Below are 14295 nucleotides of genomic sequence, written 5' to 3'. Positions count from 1 at the left end.
AACAGAGGTGTGTCAAAGCACGTATGTGTGTTCTTTTGTGTGTATGTAGCCGTGCATGTAAATGTTTGTGTGTTGACACGTGAGTGATCACACAGGATATATGTGATTGCCCATTGTCAGCTCTATAATGCCAGTTAACACCTCATAACAAGATAAAACATGGACACGCCCCTGACAAATGTTTCACACGGAAATGAGAGCAGATACTCGCATGTGGAAAAGTAAGCTGACAGGATGTAGAGCATTTGAATGCATGTGCTTTCTTCGATTGATTGATTGATTGAGATATTTGCTTGTAAAGACAAGTACCAAGAACACAAGGAATTCATATATCATATGAAGCACAATTAATATAGATTAGAAATCAATGATAATATTGTGATTAATCGACAGCAACCCTGTGATTAATCTGATTAAAAATGTTAATCCTTTGACAGCACTAATATATGCATATATATCAACACCATGAACCTAAATGAGGCTAGTGGTTGAGGGAAAGAAGAGGAAACAGATATGCAGAGAGAAAAGGCATCTGAAGAAACACAGTAGAAAACATCCATTTATTCAAATCCACCTCATTAGTCTTGTGAAAATCAAAGGAAACATTGCAACAGAAGTTAAATTTCCACCTTTACTTTTTAGTTTTAGACAAAAAGCTAACTGTTCAGTGTTAATAAAGCATTTATCACATTATTTTTTCCCAAATGATACACTCTAAAGATGAAAATTGAGTAGCTGTCTGTGTTTGCAAAAACATTCTGATGGAATTGAAAGTGTAATTTAACACAGGATTATTTATTTTTGTATTCATTCATGATTGATCAATCATCAATGATGATGATTGATGTTGATGTTCTCATTTTATTCCAGTGATGTAAAAGTGCACATGTTGCCCGCAGGCATGAAACCTAGAACCAATACATTTCTGTGTGAAGGTAACAAAGACAATACTTTCCAAGAGCACATTCCACATTTTACATCACTAAAGACAAACACTAAAACAGAATCAACACAGTAAACATGGCAATAACAGTTAACATATCGGACATGCAGCATAAAGGCATGCATGTTGAACATCAACCTTAACATACCTAAATTGGAAACTTGTTCCATGGAAACATGTCACACTTCACAGACACACACAGACACAGAGTGTGTTTTCATGTCTAAGTGTAAAGCTGTGTGAGGCAGTATAGACGATTGTATTTCCTCTGCAGCAGCTGATACCGTAGCTGCTGTGACCGACTGCACCTGCCACTGTATGTCATTCCCAACACGCACACACACACACCACACGTACACTTTAACCTGAATGCACACGTGCAAGCTGAGTCTTCATGGATGACCTGGATGACTGAATAAGCACAAAACGCCTCTGTCCCACGGGCTTAGCTGAGAAGGTTAAAGGTGATGTGAGGCGAGAATCGCATTTCCTTATGTCGTTTTATTTGTTGATAAAGAAGCTTTTGAGGAAAGGTTTATTCAACTTTTCCCAGAGTTTGGGGAAATTTTATGTCTTCTGACAAACTATGGTTATCTTTGTAGCTTTTCTTAGTCAACAGCATGTTGCAGTTATTTTGGAAAATCTGTGTTTCCATTCAGTGAGTGCCAGTGCTAAGATGAAAACTTTGGAGTAAGTAACACTCCTAAAAGGAAAAACCGGACTAGGATTCACCTTAAGAAACTGTGTCTGCACTGTTTTTGTCCCAGGAAACTTTTCAATGAACATAAAAACATTTGGCTTTACTGGTAACTGGAAACTGAAGAACTAACAAACCTCAAATTTGTCTAGGTTGTTAGAAAGCAGGCTGTAAAGGTTGTATTATTCTAATTTTAACATTATTCATCTCTATCCTCCCTTTCTTAACTTTCTCTCTCTTTCCGACAGTCACACACACACACACACACACACACACACACACACACACACACACACACACACACACACACACACACACACACACACACACACACACACACACACAGTGTGTGTCTTGCTATCATTGTGGGGACCTACCATTGACTCCCATTCATATCTAACCCCTAACCCTAACCCTAACCCTAACCCTAACCTTAACCTTAATCCAGACCAAAACAATGGCTAACCCTAAAGAAACGTTTTTGCACTTTTACTTTTTTCAGTAACAACAACATGGCCAAGAAAACACTGTTTAAACTTGTGGGGACCGAAATGAGGTCCCCACAAGTGACATAGTTTTCGGTTTTCCTACAGTTGTGGGGACATTTGGTCCCCACAATATAGCAAAAACATGGGCACAAACACACACACACACACACTCATAGCTCGCGACAACTGTAAACAGTGCAGTTTTAAACTTCATTATTTTACTCACAAACATATAAAACAGCATATGAATAAATATTTACAGCGATGAGATGACATTCATGTGAGTCTGGAGGTAGAAAATAGAATCCTCTCCTCTTGTTAAAACCTGAAAATAATTTTCAGTTTCAACAAAGCAAGTTCCAGCTTTGTACATATATATCAAGTGTCAAGATGCACAAAGAGAATATGAAATCACTGATTGTTCCTTTGCTGCTTAGATTCTAATCTAATAGTCACACATATAAATGGATGTGATATAAAATCTGACCTTTTTTCAATTGACATCGGACAAAGCAGTCAGTGCCGAAAATGTACAACCCAGACTCAAACCAAAATGTATAATGCCAACATTTCCCTCTGCCCCCACAGTATAAAATTTATTATTTTCACAAAAAATGTAAAGTTGTGAGATGCTTGTGTTTTTAGGGACTATTCTTGTGGCGGGATTTTTCATCCCAGTAACCTAAACAACAACTGGAACTTTGTGGTTAGCCTTTTTGTGGGTGAATTTCAACACATTCAGTGATCTCTTCCTAAAAGTAGCCAAGCAGTCTGGATGCCTGAAGTATTACAGTTTAGTAGTAAGCAAAGACTGACTGAAAACGGCTAAAAGGAGCAACAGAAAACGGTGATCAAAAATGGAAATAAAAAACAGAGACTGAAAAATTACTTCAACCAGCAATAGAAAACAGCAACTGAAAATGACTTTCATTAGCAGTCAAACACTGACCGAAATCAATTAAAACAGGATCTGAAAACGGCGACTCACAATGAAGGCAAACCAACTGAAAATACAACAAAATGTAACAAGAAAACAAAATAGAAGGTTATAATCTGGGACTTGACTTCAGTCTTCTGGACAAATATTATGTACTAACCCATCCACCAGCACTTTCACATCCTCTTTATGTGAACTTGTTTGGACTTTTTATGTACAAAACAAAAAAAAACTTAATTTATGCAGGCTAAAGGGAAAGAACAGGCACCTCACAACTTTACCACTGTTATTATGAAACTCACATGTTGTTTTGCTGTGAACTAATGTAACTACGAGGTTGACATATGTCAGTTGACTTATTTTATTCATGACATCTTACTGAATTTGAATCTCTGCTCTGTAGTAAACATCACCCATTTAAGTTACATTTACAAAACTACAATGATCCAAGTCTAACACACATAACAGTAAATGACAGAGATTCAGTGACACATTTCGAACTTTAAACTGCACAATCAGTTAATAACCACAATAATCACATGTACATAAACACATAAATGTATATTCAAACATGTACAGATTATATTTACAGCTATTGACCCTCGATACGTTTTCCAAAAAATGACCTATACACATAAAAGCATGAATAGGGACTAATTTAGCCACCTGATTCTAGGTAGCCCTTACTATATGTGACTAATTTATCATTATCAGTTTGAAGTTTTGGAAAAAGATGAAAGGAAAAACTAATCCAAACACTTTAAAAACGCCCTTGTTCAGTGCAAAATATAACGCAAGCACTTCAACTATGAGTAATCTGATTGCAATGTTTTTACAATGAGTGTAACAGACGGCGATATGGAAACAGACCACACTCCCTGAAACTGATCTCTCCAGCTCTGTCTGACAGGCTGCAGTGTTCGTATTATAACAGAGCTAAGCAGGCAGGATTAAAGGAAAGCGTGGGTACATGAGTGACGTTCGTGGAGAGTCACAAAATAGTCCCAGGGAGCATGTGATGAAAGAAGGCGAACACAGGGAGATGGCACTTATGATACTCACGAGGACGGGCCGCAGATGTTTATCTCGCACAAATATATAGCAGTAAATGATTCTGGACCAGTTAAGAGGTTTATCAGTAAGGAATGAAAAACAATTCAAGCTGTTTTTAATGATCCTGGGTTACAATACGTGAGCCTCAAATGAGACCCCCTGTTTCGAATAAGACTTTCAGCCACAGGGCAAATCAAATGTTGCTTCTCATCTCTGCCTCATGGAGGTTTTTGTCTGGATGTGTGGTTTGTGCTTTTGTGGCTTGCGGAAAAAGTTATTAGAAGTGCAAATGAGGTGCTAAATTCTTGCTTGTGCTTCCTGCCTTGTGGGTTTAGAGAGAAACCAGTGTGTGTTTGGCTTAACGGGCTCCATCAGCGGGGCAGTTTAGCCATAGGTAGTCACTGTCTTTTCAGAAAGATTTCATCCAAATGCTTGTTAAGATTCACCTTAATGGGCCCGAAAGCTGTTTTCTCCCTTCATATTATGAGTGATGGCAACCCACTGGAACACTCTACGGTCTGGCAATTATTCCACAGGACCTTTTTGTATTTGCATTTCCTCTGTCTGCTCAATTAGGAGAAAAGACAAGTTTTCAGGGATTTTAAAATGCAAAAGAATCTCTCCTGACATGAATCTTAGTCATCCAAACTTCTCAGTCAGAGTCTGTTATGAATATTAAATAGCAAAAAAACAGCTAAACATTTACAACTACTGCGGCACCTACAGGACAAAACACATTGAGCAATACATTCTAATGATACAATACAGTATGTGTGAGTAATGGCACTTAAATCTTGAAATTGAACCAGCAACCTTCCTGCCAGCAGCTCAAATGTCTATATTCTTAAGAAACTGGCAATTTGATAATTTTAATATCTGCCTGCTTTCAATAAGAGTGTTTTGGAATGAATGAGCATGCATGTTATTTTTATTACTCTCAATGGTTTCATACCCAGCGATCATTAAAACCTTTTCACTGATTTGCTGTTTCTTTCCCTGCAGTGATACCACTTTGGTGAAGCTGATAATGTTTGGTGTCACTTTTGCTGCACCAGGTAATCAGCCATCAGCCATATTTTTGTAGCTAAATGAGCTAGAATATGATGTTCGGAAATCCTTTTTAAAATATGTCAGACTCCTTGTGAAGCTGACACTGCCCAATATGTTTTACTTGTGTAGCTGCCTTTGTGATTTAAACTCTTATTAGGAAACCTGAAGAAAATCCAGCTTCAAAGAGTAGCAGTGATCACAAGTAAAAACGCAGCAACACTGACGGAACGGTGTTTAAACCAAATGCAAACATAATGAGCTTCAACAAAGTGTTTTTTACTGCACACAAAACGTAAAGTCTAATGGTTCTATCAAGCTATCGATGCCAGATTTTTCTTACAGCTCCAGTGAGCAGAACTGTTGGTCAGGGATCCTGGAGCAACATCTAAAACTTGCTCACAGCATAAAGCTGGAGGAGCCAAAGTTAGTGAGCTGTCCTGAATAGAGCTATCGAGACTCCCCTTCCACCCTGACTTCTGCTCAACGTCCAGCCTCCTGATGCCATTCAAGTCCGAGTTCCCTTTCGGCCTACGTTTAGGCTTTGCGTAACGATCTTTCTCTCTGCACCATCCCCATCCCCTCCTCCCACCCCAGCTTCCTCCTTTGCCCCTCAGACACAGTATCTCCTGGAAGGCGTGTCTGAAATCTGGGCTGCGGCAGTAGATGAGTGGATTGAAGGCCGAGTTGGAATATCCCAGCCAGTTGAGGAGTCTGAAGGGCACCTTAATGTCACCCAAGTTGAGAAATGTTATGAGGATGTTGAGGATGAAAAATGGCAGCCAACACAGTGTGAAAGTTCCCATGATGATCCCCAGAGTTCTTACAGCCTTTTGCTCCTTTAGACAGAACTTAAGACGCTTTGCAGCAGAGTGTTTTCCCTCTCCTTTTTCTGTCCGTGCTCTGTTCTCTCCCTCCTTCTCTTCTGACATGTCTGGTGTCTGCATGTTTAGTCTGTCTTCTCCTTCTCCCTCTCCCACCTCATTCCCTGCCCGGAGTTTATTCATTGCAGGGCTATCATCAGGATAAGCCAGCTGTGCAGAGTAATGCAAGTTATAAAAATGCCTCTCCCTCCCTCTGATCTTCTCCAGCTGCTTCTGAGCCTCCTGGAATACGCGGGAGTACAAGAAGATCATCACCACCAGCGGCAGGTAGAACGACACGATTGACGACGACACAGCGTACGGCGCATTGGTGTTGAATTCACAGCAGTTCTCATCTTTCATGCACTGTTCAGCTTTTTCATCATGTGCCACCCACACCTTCAGATGGATGGGCAGGAAGGAGATGAGGGAGGCCACCACCCAAACCCCGAGCACCACTGCGAAGGCCCGACCCCTGGTCAGCAGCAAGAGACAACAGAGGGCACACAAATGAAGAACCAACAGATGAAGTGAGCAACAACGCAGAAAAGTGGGAGATACTGTGTTGGCTTAGTATTATTTGACCTATCCAAAATGCAAAGACATGTTAAATGAAGTTTCATAATGAAAAAATCAATGGAACTGATCCAAAGACCCGGCATTTTATTCCATATTGCATTCTTCGTCCTTGACAAAACATTACCCAAAGTACAACTTAATTAGTTTGGAGACAGTTCAGTTGGAGGTCGACCTCAATCTTCAAGCCTTAAGCAAAGATGAGGATTGACCTACAGAGGTCTGGTAAGCTCGCTTCTTTGTAATTGTACACCTGCAAATATTTTCATTTTCAGACCAGTCTTAACCTTCAGCTGACACAAGTAATATCAGTGGCTTTAAGAGCCACAAAATGCATTTTATAAGATTGTCACATTGGTTCCTTAAGACCTGTAAACAAACTCTGATGTCTACAAGCGGTGCAATTCCCCCTTAAATTGCATGAAACAGGTTCCACAACTGATGAGAAAAACAGTTTCATTCAGTTCTGCAGGAGTTATATACAGCTAATCGTTACCATTGCACTGCTTAAAGATAGAGTGGAGAACTTTTAAATTCAAGCCTTCACCAAACCCCTTCACACAGTGCTGGATACATGAAAAAGTAGTGGGTAAATCTCTCTGTATTTTGCTGCATATTTGAATTTTAAATTTGCTTCACATCATCCAGCATGTTGCGTTTGTGACCATACCATAAAAAGTAACGTCACAACAAGGTTTGTTTTTGACACTTTAAAGAAAGTACCTGATTCTTACATCAGTGGATGGGGTGCAGCTAGGTAGACAAGCAAGTGGCAACGTCTGGGGTTGGGGAAATGAAGCTAAGGAAATGTCAAAACTCCAGTTCCTCAAATGGCCATTTGAGGCTGACTTCAAAAGGGAGTTAGACCCATAGACCCCCAGAGTTAAAATGTTTAACCTTACAGCAATAAATTACAGAAATAAACATGTTTACTGCATAGTACAAAAACTATTTTGGTCCATTTAGCTGTCTTCTCCGTTCATGACAACTGTACGGGGAGTGAATTTTACCATAGTTCACCAGTTTAAAATGTGTTCAGCCTTAAATTTAAGTTTAATTAAGGGTGTGTGACACCTTCAGTGACAGATGGGCTTCTTCTACAACTCCAACTTTAGGAGATGTTTTTATCTAAAGCAATGTGCATCTGAGGATAGATATAATTCATGGTAGGTAGGCGGGACAGCTCTAAGGATCTTCCGCCCTGACTGCTAATCACTGAGCTATCCAGCTGATGTAAAGATGTTTGCTTTAGCTCTGCTCACACACAACCTTTGCTGATTTTTGGATTAGAGGGGGTTAGATGGAGTCAGGCACTGCCGAGATGAAAATAGCCAGAACCACCACACTGACTTTGAAAAGCACTCTTCATGCAACCTATGACTGACATCATAGAGGGTTCCTCCATTTTTATGTACAGCCAATGTGTGCAACATGCTGGCAAATTTGAAAATGTAGGTAATAGTGCAGCAATAGTATTTATCTTCCTGTGGCTCATTGATTTTATTTATCATTGAACTTATTCCACATCAAGAAGGGAAATTTTAAGACTTTGTTTGATTTTGTCTTTGTAATAATGAGACAGACAATCATTTTTCATTGTCTTGAAATAATTAATGAAAAATTTCAAATTCAAATTGTACAACCAAACAAAGCTGTGACGTACCTGGTGAGCAGTGTTGGGTAGCGGAGCGGCGAGGTGATGGCAAGGTAGCGGTCCAGAGCAATCACACACAGTGTTTCTATACTGGCTGTCACACACAGGACGTCGGTAGCTGTCCAGAAGTCACACATGAAGTTTCCAAACTTCCAAGCCCTCAGCAGAATGTGAGAGGAACCGAAGGGGACCACAACCACGCCCATGATGAGATCAGCTACAGCCAAAGAGGCAATAAAGAGGTTGGTGACGGTCTGGAGCCGCTGGAACCGCAGGATGGCTGTGATCACCATCACATTACCTGCACACAAGAAATCAGACTGTAGTCAAAGAGTGAATTTTCTCAGTTGTAAAATATGTTGATCCTCCAACAATCCATCCACCATGTTTAAATGACAGCTTGGTAACTTACCAAAAACTATCGCCAGAACCAGAATGGCCATTGCAACACCAAGCAGCACGAGTTCTGCATCGCTGTACTCTGGTGATTTAGGTGGTAAAGTGAAGTTGGTGTGCTCTGACTGGTTAGTGCCAGCAACTCCCATGATCTACAGCAGGGCATACAAAAACCACAGCTTTGATTATAATGAATTAAACTAATACTGAATGTTTAAAATAGCTGGAATTAGACTCATCCTGTATGAAGTACGTTTAAAGTCCCTCTCTGCTCGTTCAGCTCCTAAAAGTCAATCTTTACATATGAAAACTACATATTTAGAAGGTTTTTTTTCCCCATGAAAATAGATTGTTTGTACCTTTTTTGTGCATGAGCAATTCTGTCAGGCTTGTATTGGTTCCTCTGTGCTCTTCTTTGTCTGTAATGCATTTAGCAAATGACACTGCTAATGGGGCAGTTTTCAAGTAGGCTGTACTGAAAGGAGTTTACACACAATTCTCAGGACTGTTAAGACTCTGATTGTTTCCATCCTGAATTGGTATTGATCAGACAGAACACATGTCTTAGTAAAAGGTCTGTCACTGTTTGATTTTGGTGCACTATTCTGCCTGAGGCCTTTGAAAGTTAAGCTGAAATTTTAATTGCAAAACTAAAAGATGCTAGTGGTTGTTCCCCCCCCCCATGCTTTCTTGCTAACTGATCCTTTTTTTTTTTTTTGGTAAAAAACGGGGTTCTCCACACATCTTCTAGCAAAATGCAGCTTAATGGGGTGCTTCTCGTTTCAAGCACAACGAATTTTCAGAGCACAAAAGGGAACTGGTGCACTCATGTTTCAACACTGCTCTGTCTTCGTCAGCAGTAAAGTGGAGCGTCAGCTGCAAAGAGAACAGGACTCCGCATTAACACTGTAGTGTTGAAATGTTGGTCTGTTTGCACAATTTCTGAATTTATTTATATGTTCCAGTCCCCTTTTGTACACTGATTAAACATTTATAGCATCAAGCAATGGCAGGAAAACAGGCTTGTAATGATGAGGGAAGGGCAGCTGCTGCAAAAATTGTGCCTGAAGGTGAAATATGTCCATCATATGCGTTTGTGCCTGCGATATGTGAGTGTCTCTCTAACAAGCCACTGATGTAGACTGCAGTTACAGCATTTGTATATGAAGGGATTATTGGGGGGGCAAGAAGAATAACAACAACAGAAAACATTGAAACTGGAGCAGATAAAAACACCTTTCACAGGATTTGGTGGCTGGCCTGCTTGCTAACCTGAAGAGATGAACAGATGTGCTCTTTCACTGACAAAGCTATGTGTTCCCTGGTGTTATCAGGAGTTCAGCAAGTTCAGTGGCCGACATGCCTTTGAATCCCCTCCCCCCCCAGTTGATAACATATGTAATCTTGCAGCTTTTCGTCCCTGTCTGATGTAATAGCATGTGACTTTGTGTTTCATGTTGCCGTTAGCTCAACGTTAACATCATTTTTACAGCCAACTTTTTTCGTGTGTAAGTGTAAGTCATAAACTGTGTGCAGCCAGCACTGACATGACTGTGTGTTGGCAAATTTATTTCTCTATTCATAAATTCAGTCTGTATATTACAGTGTCTACAAAAAGATTCAACAAGAGCCAAAAAGAGTTATGTTACTATATACCCACAGTGCAGCGTTAAAAGCCACTTTCAGGCTTTTAGATGACACAGAAAAGACCTGGGGCTTGTGAAGTGCTGTATGTTACACCCATGGCTCATTACACTCCTTCTCTCTTTTGCGGTCTTATTCTCTTTGGGTTTTTGAAAACAAGTTTGCATGTAAAAGTGCCAGTCGTGGTGATGCCTTCATTATTCCATCTGCTTGTCCTCATTTGATAAGACCATTAGAAACTCTACACCTGGTTGCCAGGCTGTCATTCAGTGGCAGCAGGGGTTTGCAGCTATAAAAGCTGAATAGAATAGCTTTATTGTCATCACACATGGGGGCATGATAAAAATATAAATAGTTGCCATTGGGCGGTGTGCTGATAAAAGCTAAATTAACAACAATAAATAATAAAATCAAATGTACATACTAGACTATATGCAAAAAAGGCAAGATATATACAATACAGTGTGGGAGGTAAGTGAAATCAAATAAAAAACAATAAAATAGAATAAATATGGGCAGGAGATTGCACACATGTAACTCCTCGGTTATCATTTGTTGTGTGTTTGTTCATTTCATGTACGTCTCTCTTTGTTTGGGGAAATATTTAATGTTAGTAACTTTCATGCAGCTCAGCATGATTGGGGAAGAGTTGCTTGAGGGGTCAAGAGGGTAAGATTCTTCTGAGATACACTTCGGAAGATATAATTAGTAGACAGTGATGCTACTCACGTTAGTATTTTTTTTATTTTGGATTGAGAGTGTAGACACTGTAAAACAGGATTTAATTTCGGAGCTTTGTTGCATTCAAATGGATTAGTGCGTTGGAAATCCTCATTTTGTTATTTTGCTTTCGTTAGTTTGCTTCCTCCACCCTCAGCCCCTTCTTTTTGTATATTCTGCTTTGTTGGATTTCTGTTAATTACCTGCTGTATAATTAAAACACTATAGAAGCTCTAGGGGTTTTGTATGCTGCAGTGTTTGCAACAGAGCAGTGGAACAGAGCAAAAACAAGCAGCTGAAATAAATCATCCTATCGGTCCTTTTCCTATAGGAACAAAAGACATATATTGCAGTTCCCTGAAATTTCTTCTGAAAGGCCAGTTAAATTCTCTAAAGATGCTCTGAAATTTTCTTAAAATATTTTCCAAATGTTGCACTGAGAATGTTCATACTTTATTATCATTGGAGGAACTTTTTATAAAAGAACATTCTCAACAACATCCCCTAAAAATCGATATTGGGGCCAAAATGTCCCAATTTTGTTAATATTTTAGGTTACAGGAACTTCTGTGGTCTTGATAACAGCTTGAAAACATTTTTTTTCCTTATCATGTCATAATCTAGCAACATCCTCCAACCACACTGTGAATGTTGAAACATTTTGTCTTAAGTAACTTTTAACCTCATGGGAACATTATTTGAAATGATAAATATATATAAAATGTTGTCTTTAGAGCATTATTGTTTGTAATGTTAAGAAATGTTGTGAGAACGTTCCTTGCTCTGCTGGCTGTGAGTGTAGCAGCAAAAGCGACAGTGTCAGCATCGGTCCATAAAAGTTGACTATTGGTGTCATATGCATTTATTATTCAGTTGTATTCATACTCATTTTACAAAAAGACTTTCATTTTATTCATGCAGGGCTGCTTGGCTGAACACATGGGGACGGCTGTTACTAATCTGCCAGCTGTGGTAATATAAATTCTGTTAAGTAATGGTTTATGATAATACAGTAAGTCAACCTATAGATAGACGACACTTACTGCTGCACCGAACCGCTTCACAGGTGGTTGTGTATTTATTTTTGCCTTACCCTTGTGTGCAGACTTAAAGGGAACAGCGTGGGTTCATGTTTTTTAATGCACATCCAGAGGTTGTTTGGATAACTGCATCTTCTGTGTGCATGTGCACTTGGATTCATGTGTATGTTGGCTTCATTCCAGCACAATCCAAACACTCCAAAAATATGTTAGTGCCAGCTGCAAAGAGGCGCATTGATTCACAAGTGTATACTCAGCTCTCCCGTGGTCAATGAGCAAAGTGTTGGATTTTGGGATGCGTCGCAAAAGGCTGAGGTGGACCAAAACAAGATTGTTGTTTTATGACAATCATTTCGCAAATTGAATTAATTTCTGCCCTCAGCAAATAAAGAGCCACCACATCGCCACTGCAAGGAACCACAAATTAATTATGAGTATTAGTACGCTGTCTGGGGCTCACAGCAGCGTGATTGTGTGAAAAATTTGTCATCATTTGGAAAAATGTTCCCCATTTTGTCACACTTACAAACTTTAGAGGTGCCATAGTGTCAAAAAAATGATGGATCTACTGGAAAGTTAAATGCAGGCTCATTTTCAAAATCAATCTTTCATGACTTAAACTTAGAAGGCCGCTTCAGTCGTAATGAATGAAGTCCAGCATTAAGCAGCACTGACAGATGTCCAGCACTCTGCACAATAATGGACTGTTTTACTGAGAAAGAGCCTCCATCCACTCATTCATTATTCATGCTTTTACAATGGTTAGTATTGTTTTTGCCATAACGTCTGAAGCTGACCCTGTCACTCTTTACACTGATGACCCCAACGATCAGATCAATAATTCCGATAGGTTACCTGCACTAATAAAAAGTCAGCCTTTTGAAACAGACTCTGATCGCCTCCTTGCCTGAGCTGTTTGAACAGTTACACACAGAGAAACTTGACCAGCTCCCTGAGGCCCCTGATCAAACACAAAAGATTTACTGAGACATAAAAATTCCAATATTTGAGCAGAGGTAGCTTGGTGATGGTAATTACAGCGAGCACTTAACAGAGAAAAGTGCACACAAATAGAACATGCATAAAGAGAAGCGCGCACACAGAACAAGTAGCTTTTTTGCTGCACTCAGTAGAATAAACGGATGACAGTGGACCAATCTGTGAAAAGCACCAACGTTCAAATAGCAGACATAAAACATTTCGCTGTCCCCTTAACATACCAAACACGTTGAAGATGGCAGTTAGTTTGGATTTACTGGAAAAATGAGACTTAATCCTGCTAAATTATGTTTGGTATTTTCATTTGCCAGCTGTTAGAATAATGGAAAGACAATCTGACTGGTCCTTTTAAAATGTTTGAGATGTATCTTACATGAAAGTGTCAGCAGCAACCTCCATAGTAACACCAGCTCTGTTAGGGTTAGATCCACTTTAGTAAATGATTACGTAACTCCAAAGAAATTCACAGATGTTTAAATTGCACAGACTTGATCGCTATTTAAGTAAATAATAACAATTCTGAAAAGTGTGCAAAATAAACACTTTAAATGGGCATTCTGTCACCACATATGTGTGTCTGCTTGAAGCTTATAGAACGGGCTTAAAATTGCAGTTTGTGTTCTTACCTCCAGGCTTTGTCCTCTGCTTCAGTCCACTGCTATCATACTCCTGATGCTTTTAAATCCATAACACAAAGTGTCATTATAATGTGTTTGTCAGTGACTCTTCCTTCATTTTTTGCTGAGTTGTAAATTTCAGGTCTTGTGTGTGCCACACACACACACACGCACACACACTCTGTCTCGCTGTTGCTTTCTGTTCTCACTCATGTATAAACACACTCGTCCAGCCCTCGACCACACTTGCCCCTTTGAAGCAGCTGAGCCCTTCACTCTTTTTATAAGCAAGCCCCGGTGACATCACAGCAGAACAGTAGCCTATCAGAGCCCGGGGAGCTTTTAGTGTATATCGCATGTCTGCAGCGTACTGACAGCTCAGCAGCACCCAGTGCCCTCTGGGAAACCTTAGTTTTTTTAACCTTTATTTATTCAGGGTCGCTTTTCTGAGCCGCTGTTCAGCACCACCCTCATTCACATTCACACGTGGGAGCTGCCAAATAAACCACAAACTTCTGTTTTTGGCTGCTGGTTAGATGTACTTCTGCAGCTCAGCAGTTGAATATCGTGTTATACTCTGTTGCAATATCCAGTACATTCAGCAGTTAGAGCTCTGCTTCT

The 14295-nt window shown here is 39.8% G+C and overlaps 1 protein-coding gene across 2 annotated transcripts; it reads right to left on the bottom strand.

Moving 5' to 3' along the window:
- Positions 1-546: 546 nt before the first annotated feature.
- LOC110959382 (beta-2 adrenergic receptor-like) lies at positions 547-13924 on the bottom strand. Of its 2 annotated transcripts, none has more exons than XM_022206228.2 (4): positions 13684-13924; positions 8671-8806; positions 8268-8559; positions 547-6503 (listed from the first exon to the last, which is right to left on the bottom strand). In XM_022206228.2, the coding sequence occupies exons 2-4, from the start codon at positions 8801-8803 to the stop codon at positions 5480-5482; spliced, it is 1449 nt and encodes a 482-aa protein (XP_022061920.1). In that variant the 5' UTR covers positions 8804-8806; positions 13684-13924; the 3' UTR covers positions 547-5479. The 2 variants fall into 2 exon arrangements, with proteins under 2 accessions (XP_022061920.1, XP_051793671.1); XM_051937711.1 differs by lacking the exon at positions 13684-13924 and adding an exon at positions 13431-13454.
- Between the last annotated feature and the right edge of the window lie 371 nt (positions 13925-14295).

This window comes from Acanthochromis polyacanthus, chromosome 17, assembly GCF_021347895.1.
Source record: "Acanthochromis polyacanthus isolate Apoly-LR-REF ecotype Palm Island chromosome 17, KAUST_Apoly_ChrSc, whole genome shotgun sequence".
NCBI lineage: Eukaryota > Metazoa > Chordata > Actinopteri > Pomacentridae > Acanthochromis > Acanthochromis polyacanthus.
Note: the sequence above shows the minus strand (reverse complement) of the source record. Positions and strands in the feature narration are given on the sequence as shown.